The sequence below is a fragment of the Schistosoma haematobium genome, chromosome 1, assembly GCF_000699445.3.
Source record: "Schistosoma haematobium chromosome 1, whole genome shotgun sequence".
Lineage (NCBI taxonomy): Eukaryota > Metazoa > Platyhelminthes > Trematoda > Strigeidida > Schistosomatidae > Schistosoma > Schistosoma haematobium.
In genome coordinates, this window is record NC_067196.1 from 41795090 (window position 1) to 41818473 (window position 23384).

At 31.9% G+C, this 23384-nt stretch overlaps 2 protein-coding genes across 2 annotated transcripts in view; one reads left to right on the forward strand and one right to left on the reverse strand.

Annotated features, from left to right (window-relative positions):
- Window positions 1-23384, forward strand: part of MS3_00009838 (uncharacterized protein) — a gene marked incomplete at its 5' end in the record, with an annotated part of 114979 nt that overhangs the window by 17518 nt on the left and 74077 nt on the right. Inside the window, 15 exons of the mRNA XM_012945396.2 lie at window positions 965-1107; window positions 2762-2852; window positions 3603-3781; window positions 4685-4912; window positions 5546-5638; window positions 6585-6782; window positions 7869-7993; window positions 8045-8192; window positions 9298-9453; window positions 10165-10375; window positions 11854-12027; window positions 12723-15198; window positions 16213-16317; window positions 17037-17125; window positions 19470-19651. Coding sequence (XP_012800850.2) covers window positions 965-1107; window positions 2762-2852; window positions 3603-3781; window positions 4685-4912; window positions 5546-5638; window positions 6585-6782; window positions 7869-7993; window positions 8045-8192; window positions 9298-9453; window positions 10165-10375; window positions 11854-12027; window positions 12723-12976 — 2000 coding nt within the window. The 3' untranslated portion in view covers window positions 12977-15198; window positions 16213-16317; window positions 17037-17125; window positions 19470-19651. The remainder of the gene's footprint in view (window positions 1-964; window positions 1108-2761; window positions 2853-3602; window positions 3782-4684; window positions 4913-5545; window positions 5639-6584; window positions 6783-7868; window positions 7994-8044; window positions 8193-9297; window positions 9454-10164; window positions 10376-11853; window positions 12028-12722; window positions 15199-16212; window positions 16318-17036; window positions 17126-19469; window positions 19652-23384) is intronic.
- On the reverse strand, window positions 17140-21477 carry MS3_00009839 (uncharacterized protein). The gene is made up of 4 exons (XM_051218241.1): window positions 21167-21477; window positions 21020-21130; window positions 20897-20986; window positions 17140-20863 (listed from the first exon to the last, which is right to left on the reverse strand). Exons 1-3 carry the CDS (start codon window positions 21386-21388, stop codon window positions 20912-20914), a joined length of 408 nt encoding a protein of 135 aa, XP_051074085.1. The 5' UTR covers window positions 21389-21477; the 3' UTR covers window positions 17140-20863; window positions 20897-20911.

The window sequence follows — 23384 nt, forward strand, 5'->3', positions numbered from 1 at the left end:
ACAAAACGTACGTTCTGGATCCTACTGCTAGCCACCATCCATTTTGCCTATAATTTTGCTATTAACTGAAATAATCATTTTTAAATGAAAAAACTTATTGTGTACGATATCTCAATGAATTGTATGTAAACCATGAATATTTCACGCAAATTTACATTGGAAAGTAATCGTCTAAAATGATAAATTATAGGATAGTTAATAGTGTGGAAGCTAGTTGTTGGCCGAGAGAAAAAGTGTTAAATAAATATAACTCCAAATTATAAATGAATTATTCAATAACGGTTCCTCTCTTATGCTTACTTAATGCATTGAGTACACAATTTATCAAGCAGAGTATCTCACTAAAATCTGAGAACCATATAGTAAATAGTTAATTTGCAAAATCTTTATCCAACGTCTCAAACACAACTGTTCCTTTTGCAAATATCAGTCGATTGTCTCAGATTTCATTTTTCATGTATTTTCATACCAATTGCGGTCCATTAACGTTTTTTCCTTAACGACCTTCTACTGAAATACATTCTATACCTGACTACCGTTATATACTACTTATGTGGATATAAGTAACTCACACCACACTATTACCTTGTACGAATTAGTGACTTAAAAAAGGTTAATTTTCTTTGTTTTCAATGATTTTTCTATCTAGAAAAATCTTTTGCATTTGATCATTTTATTCTCTATAACTCATGAATAAACTGATTTCTAGATATTAAAAGTCATTAGACTATCCTTTCAGTTCATTAGTTTCCAGTTACTGATTTCTTAAACGTAAAACACATTATGCAGAAGAGCAACCAGTAATTTATCTTATTATTATTGAATAACCTGTTGAAGAATATTATAAATGAATCGTTTCATTAATTAGTCATTAGTTAGTTATTTATCTGTCAACTTTTGTTTTTAGGAAGAAACAAACTTTTTTCTTAAAAATCTAATGATTTTGTTATGTAATTTCCTTAAGGTGCTACAGAATGCAATGAAAACGATAAGTTAGCCATATGTTTAATTGATCTTTGGACTGGTATATGGAATAAAGTAATGGACATAATTTACTGGTCACGCAATATGATTAGTAAAAGAATGATATTCCTTCAGATAAATCATGTAAGTAACATGTGTAATATGATTTTATACAACATGGATTTGAATAAGGAGTTGTTGTTAAAGATGCATTTACAAATATATAAGTGTTGTATAATTTAGAATCATTCATAAATTTAAAAATTGATAAAATACTAGTAGACTATCAAATTATCCTCCCTTGAAAACGAATCGCATCGCCATAGAAAAACCAAATAAATACATAATCCTCATATTCAATAGTTTCAGTTATACATTAAATCAAGAATAAAACAGTCGGTTTTGATGAATAACATAGAATTATAAACAATGACAGATTTAAGTCCTTCTTCAATAATACATTTTTTATCAAATGGTTGTAAAAAAGAACTAAATCTAAATTATCAGAATGGGTTTTGTGGAGATTTTTTAGAAATTTCACTGGTTGAAATCATGGGTCAATTGAAGCTAGACCACCATGGAAAACCTGGAAGCACTGGACGGCCGTTTCGTCCTGATATGGGACTCCTCAGCGGCGCGCATCCACGATCCCGCACCCCGCGGGATTCGAACCCGGGACCTATTGGTTTAATGCGCGAGCACTTAACCATTAGACCACTGAGCCGGCTTTCAACGGTGTTAATGTCTAACTTCAACCAATCCACGAAGTTGCGCCACTGTACACTATTGTCTTCAGTGAGTTCCTATCTCACAACAGACCTGGTTGAACTCCACTGGTAACGACTTCTCACTAGAACTCCAGGAGTGTCTTCTGAATTCAGTCACTAGTGAGCAGGTGATTATTATTATTATCAGAATGGGTTTTGTGGAGATTTCCATGGTGGTCTAGCTTCAATTGACTCGTGATTTCAACCAGTGAAATTTCTAAATCTAAATTGTTTACTACTGAAATATGAATGAAATGATGACAATATTTAATTATTTATTATCTAACACTAGATTCATAACATTTAATTACTCGTTTGTTTAGTCAAAATGTAAAATACTACTTATTATTATAATCATGATACCAGTTTTATATCTATCGAGTAACTTCAGTACATTTTTGAAATAGATTTTTAAATAAGTAAAAGAATTTCTTCATTTAATTTCTTATTTTCAATTTGCTGTGAGTCATATTTATTATTATGGAAAAAGTTTAACTAATGACTAAATGACTGTCATTTTGATGGACTTACCATCGAGCAATAAATTTATTCTGTTCGATTAACGTTCAATTCTTGTTAAACCTGATCAGATGACATTGATTTGTTAATTTATTGATGTTTTGAAGTCAAAGTGTTTACAAAATAGGTAGAGGGGTGGGACTATAATTTATGAACGAACCAATCAGGTATAGGATAGCAGGTTTCGGATTTTGGTGCGAAATTCACTCATCCATTTGGATAAATAGAGTTTTGTGATTATAGCTGATGTCAGTTCGTGATGAAAACCCTAAACCTAGTTTCTAACCTTAATCATCAACTGTAAATCATAACTGTCATTCCTCACACAGGTTTCGAGTCCTCATTTAGTCCTGGTTATTAGGTGGACACTCACAAGGTCAGTCTAGCGTTGCTCAAAGGTCGTTCATAAATTATAGTCTCACCGATAAAGCTCTAAAATATATGTCAGCTAGTAGATTATCATGATGATTTTAACACTACGAACTGTGTTTTTCATTATATAAAAAATCAAGCCTAAGAATTTGGAAATTAATAGTCTTTCAGAGCTACAAGTTGAACTGTTGTGGTTCGAGCACACAATCCGATGGAAACTCCGAAATTTAGGTAAGTCTGTGTAAATTATTTATATACAATAATATTCAAGGCTTGGTGAATTATAGAAACACTTTAAATGGTTTAATATTTCTTATTTTGCATATTGATTAACCATGGGATCCAATATAATCGTTTCTCTTAACTTAATATCTTCGTAATGAAATGCATTTATATTTCAACAGAGATATCTTTTTCAAAATCTGAACCAAATGTTCACTTGAAACACGTTTTTCTTCAACAGTTTGGTGTTATGAGTACAGAATGAAAATTAAATACATAAGAATCTAAAATTTCTATTTAAATAAGAAGAAATCTGTCTAGTTTTACACATACATGTGTTTCCAGTTCTCTTCAAGTATTTCATACAACATACAACTTCAACAGGCTTTTGAAATTATTCATAATAAGAATTAATATATGGCAGACCTAACGCAAAATTTATCCATACGCGTGACGTTGCAGTTTTTTGTATCGATTTATTTCTTTGTAAAATGATATATGCTTAGGTGTCTAGTGGCGATTGACTAATCAAATGTGTAGATTTCTATCTTCAAAGAGAAGGAGCTTTTGCTGAAATTACTAGCAGTAGGAATGTTTATATAGTCTAAGAGCTAAAGCTAACTTTATACCATTATTATCTAGGTTCACAGAGAAAGATTATCACTTATATTCACTTGAATGGTAGTTTGGTAACAAAACAAAAATTGTATTGAATAAACATGAAAATCACCTTGGTTTGTTTTTTCTAAAATATTTCAGAATGGTTAACGTGGTGTGATTTGAATGAAATGTCCAAAGAAAAAGTGCACAAGAAAATTGAACAAATGGATGAAAATTCACTTAAACAATGTGGTCGAAATAAAATGTCTAAAGTATTTTACTATTGTCTTAAAGCAGAAACTGAAGTAAATAATGAAACAGCTAAAAAATATTACAAGGTAAAGATTATTGTTAATGGACAGAAATGTTTATAACGGTGTATTGTTTTATTTCATGAATTGAATAGTACCCCTTTTTTTAACGTGGATCCATGAACATAAATTATAAAAGCAATAAACATGTCCTTATTCAGTTAACTGCAAAACGTTTGGCTGTTGGATAAGTTAGTGATTAGTATTAGGCAAAAAGAAAGAACAGAAACCTTAATTGCCTTGTTCTTTCTAAATTTATATTTGACGTTCCATAAAAAAACAAATTGATAAACAAGATAAAGGATAATTTGTGTCAAATATTACTTTAAACACAGGCCTTTCAGTCAATCTTTATGTATGAAAGCGGAACTTTTAGAATAGTGGTATATCAAAGGTCGAATACTAATTGCATTTGGCATATGTATGTTTCAGGCATAATACTATTAAAAAGCGGACAAGTAGAAAAACGGTGTACCGATTGCATAAAGCACTGAAGATCTATATTATAGGAACTCAGAATAATATGATTGAGTTCTTACGTTGTTTAGAAAAATGCGGAGAGTGAGTAGTTGCAAACGTACTATCATACATACATGTACAAAACACTCAGGGCTACGCGTAACTGGCAAGGGCAAATTTAATTGGTTACAGAATAAATAGAAAACTTATAGAAACTTATCTGTCAAAGGTTATGAAAAATCACGGAGACGTGTAACGATATTTATTGTTGCTCAAAAGTTTGAAGTTATGTAATAGAGATGAAAATGAATCCAATCGCTTTCTGCTTAAATTACACTTGAAAAGTAAGGGTCAATCAAAATATTTAGCTAATTATCAACCACATGTATGAATACATTCATTGCATAGTGAGACCTGTATGTTATTTATTTGTCATATTATGATTTCATTAATATTATCATTATCCAACAGATTGCCGAAAAACTACTATTCAATAAATGGTCAAATGAATTCCATTCTATTGGTAGTAAAGAAGTAATCGATTGTCAACAATCAACTGGTTTGAGTAAGCCACATGAAAATACACTGGCTACTGGAAGGTTTCGGTCTGATAGACCGCCACCACCTATAGTGATTGCTAAATGTGAAAATTCAATGGTATTTCAAACACAAAAGTGGAATCCATTATCTGGAGAACAGGTAATTTGAAAATATTTGTGCAACAAATCGAGTAATTTCACCGGTTTTCATTAGAGTACATTTTAATGGTATGAAAAAATTTAACTCGAATTCATAGAGGAAAGTCTCTTGTTTCACTAAATCTTTATGTGCAATAAGATCATATCAAATTAGCTTTTAGTTATGATCATTGATCATATTTTATAAAAAAAATGATAGCAACTAAATGCTAATTGCTTTTATACTCAGTTTATTAATATCTCACCAACACAAAGCTTTCTTCATTTCTTTAAATATTAGAACACGGAGATATTTCTAAAGCTTTGAAATGTTAATAAATCATTTGATATAGGTTCTTGAATATTTATTGCTATGGGATCTTAAACTAGAATGAAACAACTATCTAGTACCCCTTCCCAGTATTTTTAACAGCATTTTAGCTAATGATAAACAGTGATGTAAACCATCTTCATTGTCTTATATCTAAAAACAAAATAAATAAATACAAAATAACCATGTTAACGAATAAAGCAAATAGGTAACAATGAAATAAAGTTTCTTAATAATAACTTTTACAAACTGTATAACATAGACTTTACTTCAAACTTTTCCATTCAATAATACTGAACGTTTATGGTCATTTTATATTTTTAGGTTCATTTTTATGCACTATACGGAAAACAGACATTTGTATCCAATCAGAAAGTTCACATCACTGATAATAAGTTAACCAACACCGGGATTTTGGTGAGAATAAAAATAATCTATTTATTGTAATCAACTTATTACATTTTGTTATAGTATTTCTTGAATTCATGCTTTCTTTGAAAATATTTTTGAGTCTACTGTACAACATGAAGTCAAACCTTCGTATATTTGGCTTTGTTTCATTTCTTTAAGCCTGGAAAAACAATTGCCGACGCATACTATGTTCATATACTAGTGAATATTTAAAATCTTGAACAAATACTCAGAAGTGCTGATCTAATATGTTACTTTAAATGACTTGGAAGATTTTTCTTATGAATGTAACACATTTTATGAGGTACAGGTTCATGTACTTGAGCAAGAGTTACCCAACTTTCCGAAATGAAGTAAATAGTGAAAAGTGCAAACCTATGACTCATTAATTGTAAGCGTTTCATGTTCTAATCTTGTTACATTTTATTCAGTGATGGACACTAAGTTTTATATCAATAATCTGGACGCTTCCAAACATCATTGAGCACATACCCCCAACTGAATATATGATTTGTTTTCAAAAACAACTGACTTAATAGTATGGTTGTTAACCTTCATTTATATATTTTTTTCATGAATCAGTGGTTTTTCTTTCTACACGAAACGAACTGCAAACAACTTTAGATAATTTTTGTGACGAATTTGTTATTAAGACTAAAGTTTTGCTTTCCATTCATGACATGAAACCTGCTTTTTGTGTGGCAAAAATATCTAATTGGTTCAAACTGATCACAGTCAGATAGTTTGTAGATGTTATCACAATTCCAAACGGTTTATGAAGCTACTCATATGAATGTGCACGTTAACAAATTCAGATCAATACGGTTTATAATAGACTGTTAAAGTGTGTTCTAAACTTTTCCAGTCTGGGGTAATTAATGTCATTCATAAATCCGTTTAGCAAATAAACATCTAATCACTGATTAGAATACTTTTCTATTTCTTTTTTTAGGTCATTTGCAATAACAGTTCCAGTGTTTTAAAAGTGACCGATCTAACACCAAATGAAGAATATGCCTTTGCTGTAGCGGCTTACAATAAAGAAGGTCACCCGATAGGATCACATAAACATGGTTTAGGTCACAGTACAAAACCGGTTTTAGCTTATTCTTCGCTATGCATTTATACGGGATTATGTCATCTTCTACAGGTTAATTATTGTTTTTAAAAAAACGAAAATTAAATACAAGCAGTTTTTCGATTGATTATAATAAACATCAATAAATTTATAATTTAGTTTTAAGGGTTTGAGTTCACAGGCCACTGTCTATTTGGATCCAGTCACTCAGTGAATATCGTGTAGACGTTCAAAGTGAAAGGCACTAGGTTTAATTTTGTCCAATTCAGCAGCAGTCACTTGTGAGCCAATTGAGATTTGTAAATTTTGTTTACGATTAACTATCATGAAAATTAGATCTGGTCATAATTACTTGAATGATTATTTTTTAGTTTTACTAAAGTGTATCGAGAGCTGTAAAGTTGGATACATGTCTTATTTATGGTAAAATTAACATGTAATCAGGTGTGTTTCCTAAAATACAATTATACTTATATTTTTATAGAGATATAAAAGTGACGAATTTTTCTTAATGACAGTCTTCATCTAATAGTATAGTGTATAAAAACAGCTATATCTATACATAATTTTTTGTTCGCAGGTACGGACACTCAGTTTTGGAAACAGACATAAAACAACTTGTCAACAGATTACTGAATTTCTAATGAAAAAGTAACAATTTTCATTATTGTCTACTTTATTCAGAGAAAGTTATTAAGGTATTATGTGGTTTAGAGTAATAAAGATTACCATCACTCGTTTATAATTATTAACGTAATAATTCAAACACCAACCTGTCCAAATTCAAATGAGCACGACAAACATTTGGTAACAGAATCTTTAGATGATATATATCAAGAGAAGAGAAAATACTAACTCAGAGATATTCAAGTGTGTATTAGAATGGATTACACACTGACATAGTGGTGAACTTATAATCTTGACGGAGCTGATCTTCAATGAGGGATTCAAACCTGTGTTAACCGGTTTCATAAATTAGCACATTAGCGCTGAGCTATTCGAGTCGCTATTGACCTTTTGGTTACAACTGGTCGGTCACTAAGTAGTAACCAACCAATTGTGTATATATATAAATTTTACACTTAAAATTACTTTATTGCGATATATTCTTTTTTACTGAATCGTCCGTCAGTTTACCATTCATTTTCTTTTATATAGTCGACGTTTCGACGTAATCTATCCCAATGTCTAATGGCTCAATCAGTTAACATAATCTGGGAATATTTAACGGAGAAGTATGATACAAAAGATGATGATAATTCAACTCATTTAACTGGTTTAAAGTATGTTGAAAATTGCTATTTAATTTATATGATACCTTTTAATTAATATAGGTTAAAAGACCTAAATAGTTTTCAATGTTCAAGCATATTATTGAAGCACCTAACGACATGTATTTTATGGCTCTGCTCAGTTATTCAGAAGTCTGAAAATCTACGTTCATGTAAATTTGATAATTCCACTTATTTGTTGGACAAACAAGTAAGACTATTGTTAACGATTTTATACCTTGAAAAAAAATCCACGTTTAATTAGGTCATTCGATGTGAGAATAGGTGGATCATTTTATTTATTTTTTTTTCAATGATTTAGTGATCTACTAAACTTGATGGGTAATTCACTGTATCAAAGATTTAGTACATATTTCCTATAGACAAAGGGACATTCGCAGTGAATATATCCCTGATGATTTTGCACGATGATGCTTTCGACAAAGGCTGCAGAGAATTCAATCAACATTATTATAATATTTTCATTAGGAAACGTTGCTAGGTTTGGTTGTTTCTTTTTACATGATAATGTGGAATAAAAACTTTAAGACTAACAATTTTCATCAAGACATGGATTGCGGGATGAGAGCATTAACTTTCGTTTCAAGTGTAAAAATCACTATATATATCTTACATGTCCCCTAATTTCTAGCTTTAATCACTAATCTTAATTTCTCCGTTCGAATCCCGAACCCTAACCTAAAAACATTATGATTATCAAGCCTGAATTCTAATCCTAAACTGTATTGCGAAACCCTAATTCTATTACTTAAATCATAGTCCCAGCACTATAAATCACTCATTCATGACTGCATAGGTCAAGAATTTATCAATGTTATGTAAAACGTTCTGAAGCTCTCATTTATACTTGAGGTTAGCTATAAAAATTTATTTTAGTTTTGTTTAGGTGAGAATGCTGAATCTATGTTGAATATATACTGGCGTAAAAAAAGTTATGCACATATATAACCTGAGATGAGGTAGTGTGTGTTCAGTCTAAAAGTTTTCGACTTAAGTCATTTAACATTGTTACTTGATTGATTATAGTTGTAAATTGTTATTTAAACTCATTCAGTGATAGAAAGTTGATAAATGTAAAGAAATAGGGTAGACCATGATCTAGTGAGTAAATATATAAGTGAATTAAATAGAGAGAAACTATTATTAATCTATACTATAAAGTCAGATTGTTTTAGCTGAATGAATATAATTGATAGGATCAAATTTTTCTTCTTTTACTTCTATTAAATTAATACCATTTAAAAATTTATTTATTTGTATACTCTGAAATTAAATCTTATTCTATTTTCTAACAGATTCAGAAAATCCATTTGTCTGAAAAGTTGATAATTGGTTTGGAGTTAAGCGCTGTGTTGAATGATGTGCAACTGTTGCTAGACTTTGCTAATCTGATCTATGAAACATTGAGTTTTAACATAGAAATGAGTTCTGTAACACATGATTATGCTAAGGTTAGTAAATAATAATGAAAAAATATGATAGAAAAGTTGTTTTGTACTAATGAATATTCCTTCAACAGTTTTCGTTATTATAGTTAGCTTATATTAGTGTTGGCTCATCAGTTCAACCACTTCAAAAGTAACCCACTTACCTACCAATGGCTCTGGATAACTGTTGTATAATAGAGGGAAGTGATTGACGTTAGATGTACAAATTATTTGATTTAAACTTAGTAATTGTGAATGTTAAGCGATTGTCACGAGGCCTGAAGTTCACAGGTCCGAGCCCAGATGAAGCTGTAGGCAAACATTGGTAAGACGTCCTATGTCAAAATAAAACAGCTATCCAGTGTTTCCTAGTTTTCAATGGTAGTATAGCTACAGCCAGTCCGAGATGTAAACTACAAAATATTGAAGCCATTGATGATTAAAGCAAGTGATAGGGTACAATCGTTTTTGTACAGATGGTATTTTGTGAGATATCATAAACTGGTTAATCTATCTCATATATAAGTCAGCATAATATTGTCGAGTGATTTAAAATGTCTACATAGATTACTTTGATGAAATGTAATGCAATAAAACAGCTCCCATTATCACTTAAATGGTTTTCACCAAGTAAACATAAAACAATATGTGGTATATATATACATATATTTCATTGTAAAACATACGTTGTTAGTAGCTTATTAATTTAATACAAAATGATCTTTATGATTTTAGATTCTATTAAAATCATTAACAATAATTCTTGGCGTTAGAAAATGTACTACAAAATTAATATTATTAGATGAAACATTGAATAGAAAACTTACTCAAATAATGATCAAGTTTACATTTGAATTAATCAAAGTTTTCGAAGTGTTAAATGAACTTAAAGGTATTGTTACAATATTGAAAATTGTAAAAGTCACATTAAACCAATTAATGAAAGGTAAGTAATATGAAGAATTACTATTGAATGGTTAACTTTTAAAAAAAGTAAGAACGAAGATTGGTGCAGAATAATATGAATTCCTTTTATTTCATTAGGTTCTTATCAGCTGCTTACAACCTAAATTATTTGAAAATCAACGTTATCACAGATATTGACATAAGAGTGATTAAAGATATATCATGATATAACAAAGATTTCACTAGAGTTAATGAGGTCATAAAGTTTTTGTTTCGGATCAATAAAGTGTGGGAGGGAAAGTTTCAGAACACTGAAATAGTGAATAGAACACATGACGCTAACAAACATTAGATGATTGTGTAATGAAGCAACTGAAAATAGATTAATGGTAATAAAGATATGAATTGAAGAAAAATGAAAATGATATAAATTTAAACTTCAGAAAGAGTTGAAATAATGAATGAAGTAATAAATAGCAAAAAGGGAGTTTAATGTTACCAGGGCAAAGAAAAATTTATTACTTCCTCTTTCTGGGTACATAAATCTGGGTTTAGACGTTTGATTGCTATCATTTCGGCAAATTTCAAAAGCTTGGAGTTTGATTGTTTGTAAATCACCTTGAAAGACTTTTAATTATTGAATTACTATTTGGAAATAAATTTATTAACATGGAATGAAAACTTTTAAGTTATTATTTTAATTAGTTGATGGACAAGAACTTAATTTAACTGATAAGTTGACAGTAGACATTCGCCATTGTAAGGAATATTTTATAGTGACTGATGCAGTTGTTTAAATGGATAAATATATTGTTCTTCAGGGAAATTGAAGATACCTTAGTTTTTTGTGTGAACTTAATTCACTTGAAGTAATCCTTATTTAGGTAAACAGTTTAACAAAATACAAACCACAGAATATTTGTAATTCATTATCAGAATGACTATTTTGTGTATTATGAAGTGGATCTGTTTATCGAACACCACGGGTGTTTATGGAATGTGTAGGATAAAGTTAATTAGCTCTTATTATAAACTGATATTTTCGTGTAGTACTGAAAGAAATTGTAATCACAAACGTGTTGCATCAGAAGAGTAACTAGATCGATGGATAATCACATATTTCTGAAATAGAACTACGTTCAGTTGGTGTCAGTAAATTGGAGCAGTACACTTAACACAGTCTTATTTGGGGATCCATATGAGTCTTGAGAGTTAATAGCGTTTCGCAGATCCTTGATGTGTGGGTCTTCTCGGTTCCTTTAAATTACATAGGTATGTATATAATAACATAAGAGAAAAAAGGGATGCTCAGAAACAAACAGTAATCAAAGTAACTTTGTACTTGAAATACGAAAATAAATGCAGTAAGTTACAATCCCACCTGAAGTTCTGTTAAACAGTTCTTGTGATGTCAGATGACTCGGAAACAATAACCATACATCTAAAATTTGTTTTTTTTCCTGGGATTTTGTTGACCTAGTTTACATATCGGCCTACCTTTATTTTTCATTCGTACAGATATCAAACCAAGCATTAACGTGTTAACAAAAAAACGGATTTCTCAGGATAAACTAAGTTCTAGTTATTTAACTGGACGAAGAAAATCAAGGCAGAATACCGATCAAATGGGTGAATTAAACTCAGTCATTAAAACAATAGATGCTTATAGCTATCTGGTTACAGCTAAATTAAGTGAGTATAAACTTTGGTTTTTAGTTTTCTTGAAAAAGAGCAAATACAACTTTAACAGGATACATATCTACACATATGTTGCTTTTTTCAGAGAATTACGTAAACTTTACCAGTTAAAACACTAGAAATCAAGCGGTCTGTCAACGAGACTGAATTTGTTTAAGGGATCCATAAATAAGTTGTTAGACGTCAGCAATTACTCCTTCAATTTAGTTTATGCTGGACAATTCCTGTTGGATACATTTATTGGAAACATAAAAGTAATTATACCTCTCTGACAATAACCTAAAAATCGTTTGGCTTCAGCTATTGTTTAATTGAAAATTAAACTTTATAGTTTACTTCAAGGAATGATCTTAATTGAACAACTGGTGGAAATCAGGAATCGCTGGACAGCTAATTCTTTCTATGTTGAGACTCTTCATAAGTGTACATCCACGACCTCTGAGGAGATTCGCTCTTTTTAACGCTTTCCTAAGGTTAGAGATATAAACTGTGAAATTCTATAATCTCTACGGATCTTCTGTACCGAGAGTAGTGAACTATTCACTTTGCAGCGTAACACTTTAAATTAGTAATTTTAGATAAATAAATTATTCTATAGCATTCATTTAAATGACTACTAAAATTATGAGTTGTTTATTAACTGTATGTTTATTTACAAAGTAAAAGCTTTATCTCTTTCGGTTACTTAGATCCTCCAAGAGGAGAATTATTTGGTTACGAAGATGAATATCAAGCGATTGCATGTATGGCAACTAAATCAATAAAAGCTGCAATAAAAGATGGTGAGTTTAAGGAATCTGTTGATCATGTTAAAAAACCAGGAGCTAACAAAATTATGTGTTATATATACTCAGTAGTGATAAAAACAAGATTATTGTCAAAATCTCTGTATTTCTACTTGCCTATTATCAAAGATATACATATACTTAATCAGCTTGACTAAGCTTTCAGATTCCTAACCAGATTTTTAATATAGCAAAATGATCTACATGCTTGGTTGATATCAAATAAACATAAAAATTAGATCCAATTTGTTATTAATCATATCACAAACTATTCTCAACAGTCAAAGATTCCTATCTCTTGTGTACAATAGTGTAACACAAATAACCGAGTCTCATGTAGTCAAGGGGTATAACCAAAAAGTAACAATAATAATAAAGACATACCTGTTATGTATTAGACAAAGGAAATCCGTGGTGTTTAAGCAAAGACAGGGATTTAAAGTGTGATTAATTGAAATTTTCTAGCTGAAATAGTTAAGTGGAACAAAGAAAAAGCAACTATGATGCTTTAGGACCTATATTTAGTGAAGCCTTAGGCTAAGTTACTTTAGACAGATGTTACATTCGATCGCCGTTTTTGATGTATTTTTCTCAAAATTTTGTTGCTACATTCAACAAATGTACAATTTTATAAACTAGTGCGTCATGTACTGGAAGAATGTAGACTTGTTAATTTTAAGGAACAGAACATACTCAATAGAAAGTTTAATTTTAGGGGGAACTGTCATATTACGAACATCAACCAAATATTTGTCATGTAAAAATCTAGCAACACCAATGGATTTTAATTACAAATAAGTTTTTGGAATAAATCAATAGTTTCTTACAAATAAATATAATGCTCCTTGCTAAGTCACCAGTATGAGTATCATAATGTACTTATTTGTGTTATATATTATCTCTTATAAGGATAGATAAACGATAAATCAAGAATAAAAACTCTGCTCTACAGGGTGCGAAAATTTTGCAAAAATAGAAATCCCAGCAGCACATTTTGAGATACATATTAAGCAGAGGTGTTGAAGTTAAACACATATGTACATAAAATTGTCAATATTTTTGGAAAACATTGATGGACAGGTTCTGTATACTTGTTTTGATGTTAGTCCTAGAGTGTTTTATGATAGCTAGAACCTTATGGCATCTTCAGTTGAACATCGAAACAATTCGATTTTCGATATATCGTCAGTCAATAAATAGATATGAGTATACAACATTAAGTGACGAGAAAATTTTACAACCACTTATCACCTCTGCAGGTTTCCTTATTTCTTAGTTGTTTAGCAGTCAGTCACCAAAATTAATTGTTGGTATAGGATATATCGAAGAAAAAATGTAGGTGTAATTACATCGATTGTGAGCTCAGTGACAATAATATAATACGATAATAGTCTATTTCAATTTCTTTAATGCTCTCCAGATGCCATTAGCGACCAGCGCAGTATTAACGGATAGTGTTAACTGTTTGGCATCAAGTATCCACGAAACAATCGGTTAGTAGTTAATCCACTTGACTTTTAAAAAAGCCTGCTACAACATTTATTCACCGATAAATTTTAGGCAAAGATTTCCGTTCATTTATTATAATTAAATATGGAAATTATTCAAATCAAAAACTGGACTAATATAAAGAACCACTATATAGTAGATAGTGAATAGCTGTTTTATCTTCATGTAAGTTAAAACTCATGACTATTTCTTATGAAAAAGCCTGAGAATTTCAGTTATCATACAGCTACTTACCTGACATTCAATGAATATTACGTTCCAGTTACAATGGAATTTTAAAGTAACCATACTAAATTGGTTCATTGATGATTGAAATACCTGAAAAAGTTAACTTTTGCCAAGTTAATCACTAATATTTAATAGTCTTCTTTACGTTAGGAGTTTCATAAACAAGAATAACCGAAATATATAATAAAACAAGAAATTTAAAAATAAATAAACATTGATAGTAACGGTTTCACTTGAATTCAGGATTCACCCGAATAAGATGAAATTCAAATCTTCTAAGTTCGTTAACAAACTTCACAGAACATCACTCGAACTGATAAGAATCAATAGTTCTCATAAATGATGACTGTATTTTTTTCAAAGATGATCAAACTGAATATTTTCTTTGTTAACTTTCATAGTAATAAAATTCAATCGTCGAACAATATTTTTACAATTGGTCAATGTAATTTTAGAAAGATTTCATGTTAGTCAAATTAATTTGATTCAACCATGTTTAAATGAAATACGTACATGGTTGAATCATCGTGATCAATTACTTGTTAAATCATGTCAATCCTATGAAACAACAGATATAATGAAATTAAATGATAATATGAATGCAACCAGTCTAGATAAGACAAAATCAGCGGGCTATTCGCAAGTAAGTCGTGTTATATATATATATAATATTGATGTTTTCTAGTTGTTGAAGCGGTAAAATTATATACGACAAATATCAATCTTTTATCGTATTCATAGAAAAAGAGTAATTCGCTTACCAAGTACTGGATTATGCAACACGTTTAAACTAAAGTGTTTTTTCAAGATTAGTGATACTATCCAGCTCGTTAAACTAACGTAGACATAGCAGGATTCAAAATCTTTGATCTATAAGTTGAAGGTTAAGTGTTTCAATTACAAAAAATGATCTTATGGTCTGTTTATAACCGATTCTTATTACGCAATTAGAGTTTTATAAGCTGGATAAATTTAAACGATAGTTTGATCATATTGTTTGTTAATAGTCCGTATCATTTGTTTCGTTGGAATACTGTCAGATTGCTCAGGAAACTCAAATAATTTGATAATTCAAACAACAATATGAACATGCATTTTACATGCAAGTTCCCATTTATTTTGTTAAAGAGAGCAAAAGTAAACATTTGAACAAATAATGACTTTACCTGGAATTTATAGTAACAATGTATATAAGTGTAAGAGGTTCAATAAAAACATTAAGAATATTATCTTACATCAGTTTAGAAATATAAATTACTTTATACGTTGGTTCATTGACTAGAGAGAAAGAATTCACTTTGCTCGATTTATTCAAGATTTTAACGAGATATACTTGTAAAAATTAGAAAAGATGAACAGCATTGAATTTCACTGAACATTTGAGTACTATTAAATTAAGGTGAAAATAAAATTTCAAAAGTCTCTAAATGATCTGTTCGTAATTTAAGCATTAGATAACTATTAATAAATAACCATGATATGTTCACACTAATTTTCATGTCCTAAAGGACAATTTATTCGCTACTAACCTTACCTAGTATCTATCTCACCACGAAACGTTGAAATGAGGTTGTAAGGATTACACTTCACCCATAATTAACTGAGAATTCAATTTATATTTTGTAAGTTAGATGAAAGGTTACGTCTTTTCTTTCAGGAAATGAATCACCTGTTCAGTTTGCTAACTGATTATTACTCGCACAAAATGAGACGTATGAAACTGAGAAATGTATGCCAAGATGAATGGACACAACGTTCACAGGTGAGACAAAGGATCATTTACTTTTGGTGAAACTATGAAAACTTTTCTAACCTCAACTACACGGATCCTAAAAAAAATAAATAGACAGTTTCGTTATTCAACTGAATGATATTATATGATAGAAGAAAAATATCCTCCAAGTTAAAGACGATGAGTTATCGTATATTCATCATGTTAAATCCTTAAAATTATCCCATCAAGCAAGTTTTCGAAAGCTCCACATAGATAACTATACATTTTACGATGTAATGCACGAATACATACAAATATAGTAATTAAAGAAAATCAGAAACAAAGTAAAAAGTCAAATTTTCAAATGGCACTTCGAGTTGATTGGAGAAATTGAAAAATATAACTTGCGAAATCGAAGCATGTTAGGAGCAAATTATGATTTTAAACGAGAGTGCAAGTAATTGGATAGAGTGCTATTGCAAGTGCCTTAGATCTCGGTTACGAACTTATTAAACTATGAAGGGAATAATAATACTAAGCTACTTATCTAACTAAGTAAACCAGAATTCATGAGAAATGTTACCAATATTGTATAAATTTAATAAAATACTAGTAAATTATTAATGGAAGCAAAGTATGTTTAATTGACACATATCTAATTGTTTAGCTTCCGTTGCTTGGTAAACTATCAAGGATTGTGCTATTAAAACTAATTCTTTCTTCATAAGAACACAAAGTACAACAGTTTATGTTTTATTTTCCTCCAGTTCAATCTACTGCAGGCACAAACTGAACAAAATGAATTATTGGAGAAATGGCAACCGATTATTGTTCAGACAGAAGTATTGGTGAAGATGTAATATATATATACCCATTTAGTATTAATTTTACTAATTATCGAATTTCAGCGTACCGTATACTAACAACTAAATGAATTACTGCTTAAAATAAACAATAATTCCACGTGAATTTAGTGTATAAACCTATCAATATCACTTAAAATCCAGTTTTCGATTAGTGGATCTCCACGTGAAATACGTACAAAGGAACACATATTTACAAATCTGGTCATCATTATTATCTTTTAGAAAACATTTCAATCTAACTTTAGATAGTCTGTCTGTTTATTTACTGATACCTTAGTTTAAGAAAAGGTTTTCCGTGAGCAGAACCAGTAAATGCCCCAGACAGAAAATCCTTTTCCCAATTAGATTGCCAAAGGCGATTCCAACTGGAGGAATTTTCAACTACAAAAATTCATTGGTTGACCACAACCGTAAATTAGTATGGTACTTTAACGAGTATTGACGAAACTAAACAAAAACTTTTCACCATATGACTATATGTGATTACTTCTATATGAAATAATCCATAGTAGGAGGACCTCATAGAATAAGTGTAAGCACATCTAAGCTGTATACACCACGTCTATCCCGACTATATTTTTACTAATTGGATTTTATAAGACGGTTGTGATTAGAAGACCAACTTTTGTGTGATCTGAGATCGAAAGAAAACTGCTCAGTTAAGAAGTGGGTCTTTGAGAAGAGGATAGGTGATCTAAACGTCGATGACACTTAGATTCTCCTTATATACTCAACCCTACTTACCATACACTGAATAAAGAAATCCAGCGCCATTAAGTAATGGGTAGATTCATAAATAAAGCCTAACAAAAGTATATACTCTGCATAATTACTGTGAACATACAATTGTAGCCTCAAACTTCCATGACTAACAATGGTCTCACTTGACACTTTACTTCTTGCCAATTAGACCGATTAATGAAATTCAGTCTCAATGTTTTATTAAAATAAAGCTCTGAGGCCTATTTTCTGAAAACAATTTAGTCACTGAGAACTAAGTAATCAGAAGGGTCCCAGAAGTTTAATTTGAAGGTATAAGAGTATCACAAGAAAAATCTGATTCATATAACAGAGAATAGTATGCGCTATATAAGGGAAGAGATATCGTTATTAGGAAACAAAGAGAAACGGAGTGCAATCAAATACAGTAAGTAAATAAGAAGGGAATGTAAAATGAGATACAGTTAGACTAGAAATACAACAACGGAAGATTTCTCCTTCAGTTGAGAAAACTCATCTCGCGATTCTGATGTATGAAGGAAAAATACAGTAGGTTTTCCAATGGCATCCTTTATGAGCAGTGTCCGGTAGCACCTTAAGCCACTGGATTTCGCGATCTCTAGGATCTCAACCAGAGTCTCCATAAACTGACAGATGCCAGTCCTAAGTAATTTTCTTTCATGCCACAGTGGCACGTCATAAATTGATCACTTCTTCGAACCTATTACAGCCCGTGCCGTTGCCGGAAATTAATGCACAACAAAGAATCGCTAAGACACCCGTCCAAACCACCGAAGCTGGTGTCTCACTGATGACGCCAAATGAATTATCGTGAAAATGCTCATGCACATATTACCAAACCTTGGGTTATACTTTTCTAAACAATAATCAGTTCTCTGATCAGGAGTTCGACAATATTTTCAAGACGATCCAGGAGTGTCTTCTAAGCCCCTTTACTTGTAAGGCTTCAGAAGTTGAAGTTCTGTGCGTACATCTATCTCGTTAAGTATATTGATGGTCACCGACTAAAAAGTACAGGAAATTCTGGCCGACGTTGCTGGGGTGACAGACCAGTTTGACTGTTAGTCAGAAAGCTATATTCATCGTCGAAGACACCATCGTACGTTACTAACTGCCGGTTCAACAGATTGCTTCACTGATACTTGATTTTTCGCTCGGATGAGTTGAAATAGCCAATGACAATTACTAAGAATATCTACTGTTTCCAATTCGTTAGCGCAAACCAACCCCCAGATTTATCGGTCCCTAAGAAAACGGAGAAATTTCTAATGTAGGGGGGTCTATGTTTATCATTAAACCCATGGTCGGCTGGAGACGTATCTCAAAGTGTTGTAAGGATCTTGAAGAAGCCCAATAATTGTTGGTGTGGCGTTCCACGAGTGACTTTACTAACCAACTTTGTGACGTCATATAGATGTAGCCAAACCCTACTTATACGGTGGACTGGTAGTTAACCTTGAACGTAAAATAACTAAACCACAGTATAATCTTCCGAATATTGGTGTTTAGATCACTAGATTCAGGTAATGTTTTGGTAACTACAAAGTGCATATTTTATTGATAACTTTTTTCATTGTCCATGAACTTGTGTAGGGAACAATTGGAGTGGTTCACATACTATAAAGACAATATTATTATCGATTATGATCAATCACTAACTGAAAGTTTGCTAGACAAACAGAGTAAAATGAATCTCAGAAAATCGATAAACCATATAGACAATAAAAAATTGGACAGATTGGTTTTCAGCATACCACAAGGAAGCACTAGAGCAGGTAGGTTGATTTAATAAATTATTAACAATCTGAAACAATTGCAGTAATTTACTTTTCTTAAAAAGCCATTTCGTATGAACATAACCCAACACATATTTCCCCATATAGTTACAGAACTTCTTTGGGGGTACAGCAAATTATTGATCATTCTGAAAAACCAACACTGCATTTTGCAATACAGAATCGACCATTACGTTTTTAGCGTATAGTGTGTGTCAGTTTCAAAGTCAACAAATAAAGTGGAGAATTTTAGCAAGATTACAAGTCCTACAGCACACCTTCGGACTTCAAGAAATTGACTGTTCGCACACTTGTTTGGTTTGTTTCTTAAACAGTAGTCATGAACGCAACGTTCTCATTAACTCCAGATTTGAAGTAGTGGTTTTATGTGGATGATTATCATTCATGTCAATCGTTCACTTCAGACCTAATTACGCTGAAACGTTATTTTCATTAGTAATGTAGCAAGCAAAACTAACTCAACAGAAATAAACCGCCAAACCACTGTTTTGAATGCGACTGGTTAACTAGTGTTATTTCTGCGTACGTAACTAGAAAATCTGTAGGCGAAACGACAAGAACTTCAAGGTTCATGTCATTTATTCGATTAAACCTGTAATGTGACAGACTTCCCTCTACTACACACCTACGGAGATCTTGATTACCCAATTTATTTCAAAGCATATGACTGTGCACTTCCAGTGTGAAAAATACTATTCAGAATATCTTAACCACGTAAAACGCTAACGAATTAGTCCAATTAAACGAAAATGAAAGGATGATTACAAAGAAACGATAAGCGCGACGGAAATGTGACCACGTGAAATACCGACTTCAAATCCTAAATACTGCTGATACACATGGACAATCTTGCTGAGCCATGATCCTATTTTGGCTCTTCAGTTTCGTAGAAACAATACAGTTTCTCATACTTTAAGCAGACTAGAACTGCACAAATACAGAAAAAGAAAGAGACCGATATCTTTAACTTTATTAGGTCCAGTGAAGTTGCAAGTACAAAGTGACGACATGTACATACCGAACTTACAAGTTTTACGATCATTTTTGAGACAAAAATACAAGTATACGGTAACCTTGGTAGCTGTTGATGGATAGGGTAGTGTCATATCAACTAAGCGTACGTTAGTTGGTCATATCGAATGGTAGAAGTCTGCCAATAGATTTTGAAGACCACGATAGGCCAGCAAACTACTGTGAAAAAAATTAACAGCAACATGGACTTACTAGATAAATCGTTAATCAGGGTGACAACCGATCGTTATGACATTCAAAATCGTTCAGTGCTTTAAATTGACGAACGAGCAATTCCTCGTCCTAGACGATAGCCGATTCAGTGAACGAACATACCTCAACTATGTCCTTTATACGTACAACACTCGGTGAAATATCAAGCAATGAGAGGCATGAAGTATCACAACGTTGTTCGTGATTTGCAGTTATAAGACTCTGATTACTTTTCTAGCGTGAAGTTTTGAAACAATCAAAACTGCCTACCATTTTGTTAAATTTGTCCTGGGTATATTTGTCATGTAGCTCAACAATTCTGTCTCTGCAAGCTACGCGTTTCTTTACAAGGTTCATCAACTCACAATTTAAAATCCCAGAGCCATCCATTTCAGTTTCACCGCGCTTTAGTTTCATACAATAGCCAATGTGTGTCACCTTCGAAAACATACTTAAGTTTTTTAATTGTGTAGTTAAAATGATTTGTTGCATCCCCCAATTTCACGGTTTACCAATTTGCAGCGGTCTTATCTAATGGAAATGAATGTTCACTACACATCATCTGTGTTGTAGGATCAAAATCTGTTATCTATCTATCTATCTACCTATATATGTATATATATATATATATATATATATATAATGATCTAAAGTGCATCAGTTGAATAATAGATCAATCAGAAAGTTGAATCATTAAATTCGAATAACCATTGGTAGTTAAAGCCGCGTTTTACAGGTGATTTATAAACATCACTTTGGTCCGTCGTCGTTGAACTGGTTCGAGCACATCCGCTTTTTACTTGAAAGAAAGATTCACTGATTGAATCACATAGTTCAAGTGCGGCCCCACGAATTCGAGTAGAATGCAAAGGGACCCTTTCAAATTCTGTACTTGAATCCATAAAAAATACATTTACCTGCATTATTCTATCTTTTACTGCAATTCACTCTTACCTTTTAATGAGGGGTTTTGTCAATCATGATAGGGCTCTTCTAAAGCCATGTTGTTCCCTGTCCTTAAAGTTATTCGTTTTCACATGGATAGTTTTCTTCCATTTGTCCGACGATGACACTGGTGAAACTAACTAAGAATTTTCCCCACAGACAATAAACCAGACTGATTACTGCGTGTTTCCAATAGTTTGAGAGTTTCGACTGTCTCAAAGGCTTAATAAACAGTATCGCAAAAGGTACTGACATAACATCCTCCAGGGCTTTCACAATCCTAGGATGAATTTCGTTAGGACCGCTACATTCATCCGGTTTGAGATGTTGAATAATCATAAGACAGCACCCTTTTCAATAACCAGAGGATCCATAGATAAGCCACCACTAATATATCTTATTGTTATCCTTTCCCCATTGTCAATAAACACACTTTATTAAAATGTCCTGATAGAAATTTAGATCTAGTAATGTCATATCTAGCCTGTTTGAACGATATTTTCGTGCTAGAAGCGAGGGAATTCCATCGCTTCTCTGAGTTAACCTCTTTATGTGAAAGAAAAAACCTTCAGGACTGTTTTCATAAATCCTAAGCCGTTGTTTTTATACAAACGTCCAGCCCTGTCAACTTTTTGCAAGAGTAACTAGACTTTCAATGAATAGATTTGTATTATCCAAAGCCTGTAGAGATAGGCACACTTCCTACGTCCAAGAAGTTTTTTGACTTGTTCAGTTACCTACGATAGGATTTACAAGGTTACATCGCACTGATTAGTATATAAAGCGGAACGAAACTAAGGTAAGTGTGCCTTTAAATGTAGACCACTCTTCTTCAATTGATGAGTTAATATATACTGACCAGCCCGCTGATGTAGCACACTCATGTATGGATGTTATGTTTGCTTTCCACACATTTAGGAGAGCTCCAACCTGATCATACATTATGTCACACGTCCTAAATACGAATAACAAAACAAAATGATGTCTATTTGCTGACATGCAATATTATCGGTCTCACGAGCGATTACTAAGTCTAACAAAGAAGGTCCTTGTTCTGAATCTAAACATGCGGGCTCGGATATGTACTTTACCAAGACAAGCATTATGATCATCATCGGGAGCTTGCTATCGAAAGAAATCACACGCCATCTATCTCTGTCAATTTAATATCAAGTACATAAAGATCATCTGATATCAGACACCAGTTATTCTTGTGAAATGGTCGAATGTGTTCTAAAATGAAGCTGTAGCGTGGTGTCGAGTTGAGGTTAACTATGAACACCGCTACCAAGAAACACGTGCCAAATAAATCAGAAGGCGTAGGTTGAACGTAACCAAAGAAACTCATAAAATCTCCGAGAAGCCAAATACCAGAAGGCAATTAATGGACCAAATCGAGATATATATTTGCTGGCGATCTCGTGGTGTCGAAAGGATACCGAGATAGTGCCAGGATACAAGCTTGGTTACAGAACGTAACCGAATTAGCGCGAAGTCACAATCAAAGTGTAAGAATAATAATGGAAGCACAATATATCTGTCA

Coding starts and splice junctions, on each gene's coding strand:
- MS3_00009839 (XM_051218241.1), bottom strand. CDS start 21,388: ATGCAACAAATCATTTTAACTACACAATTAAAAAACTTAAGTATGTTT. Junction 21,131..21,166: donor AGGACAAATTTAACAAAATG/GTAGGCAGTTTT, acceptor ACTTCACGCTAG/AAAAGTAATCAGAGTCTTAT. Junction 20,987..21,019: donor GTATAAAGGACATAGTTGAG/GTATGTTCGTTC, acceptor GCTATCGTCTAG/GACGAGGAATTGCTCGTTCG.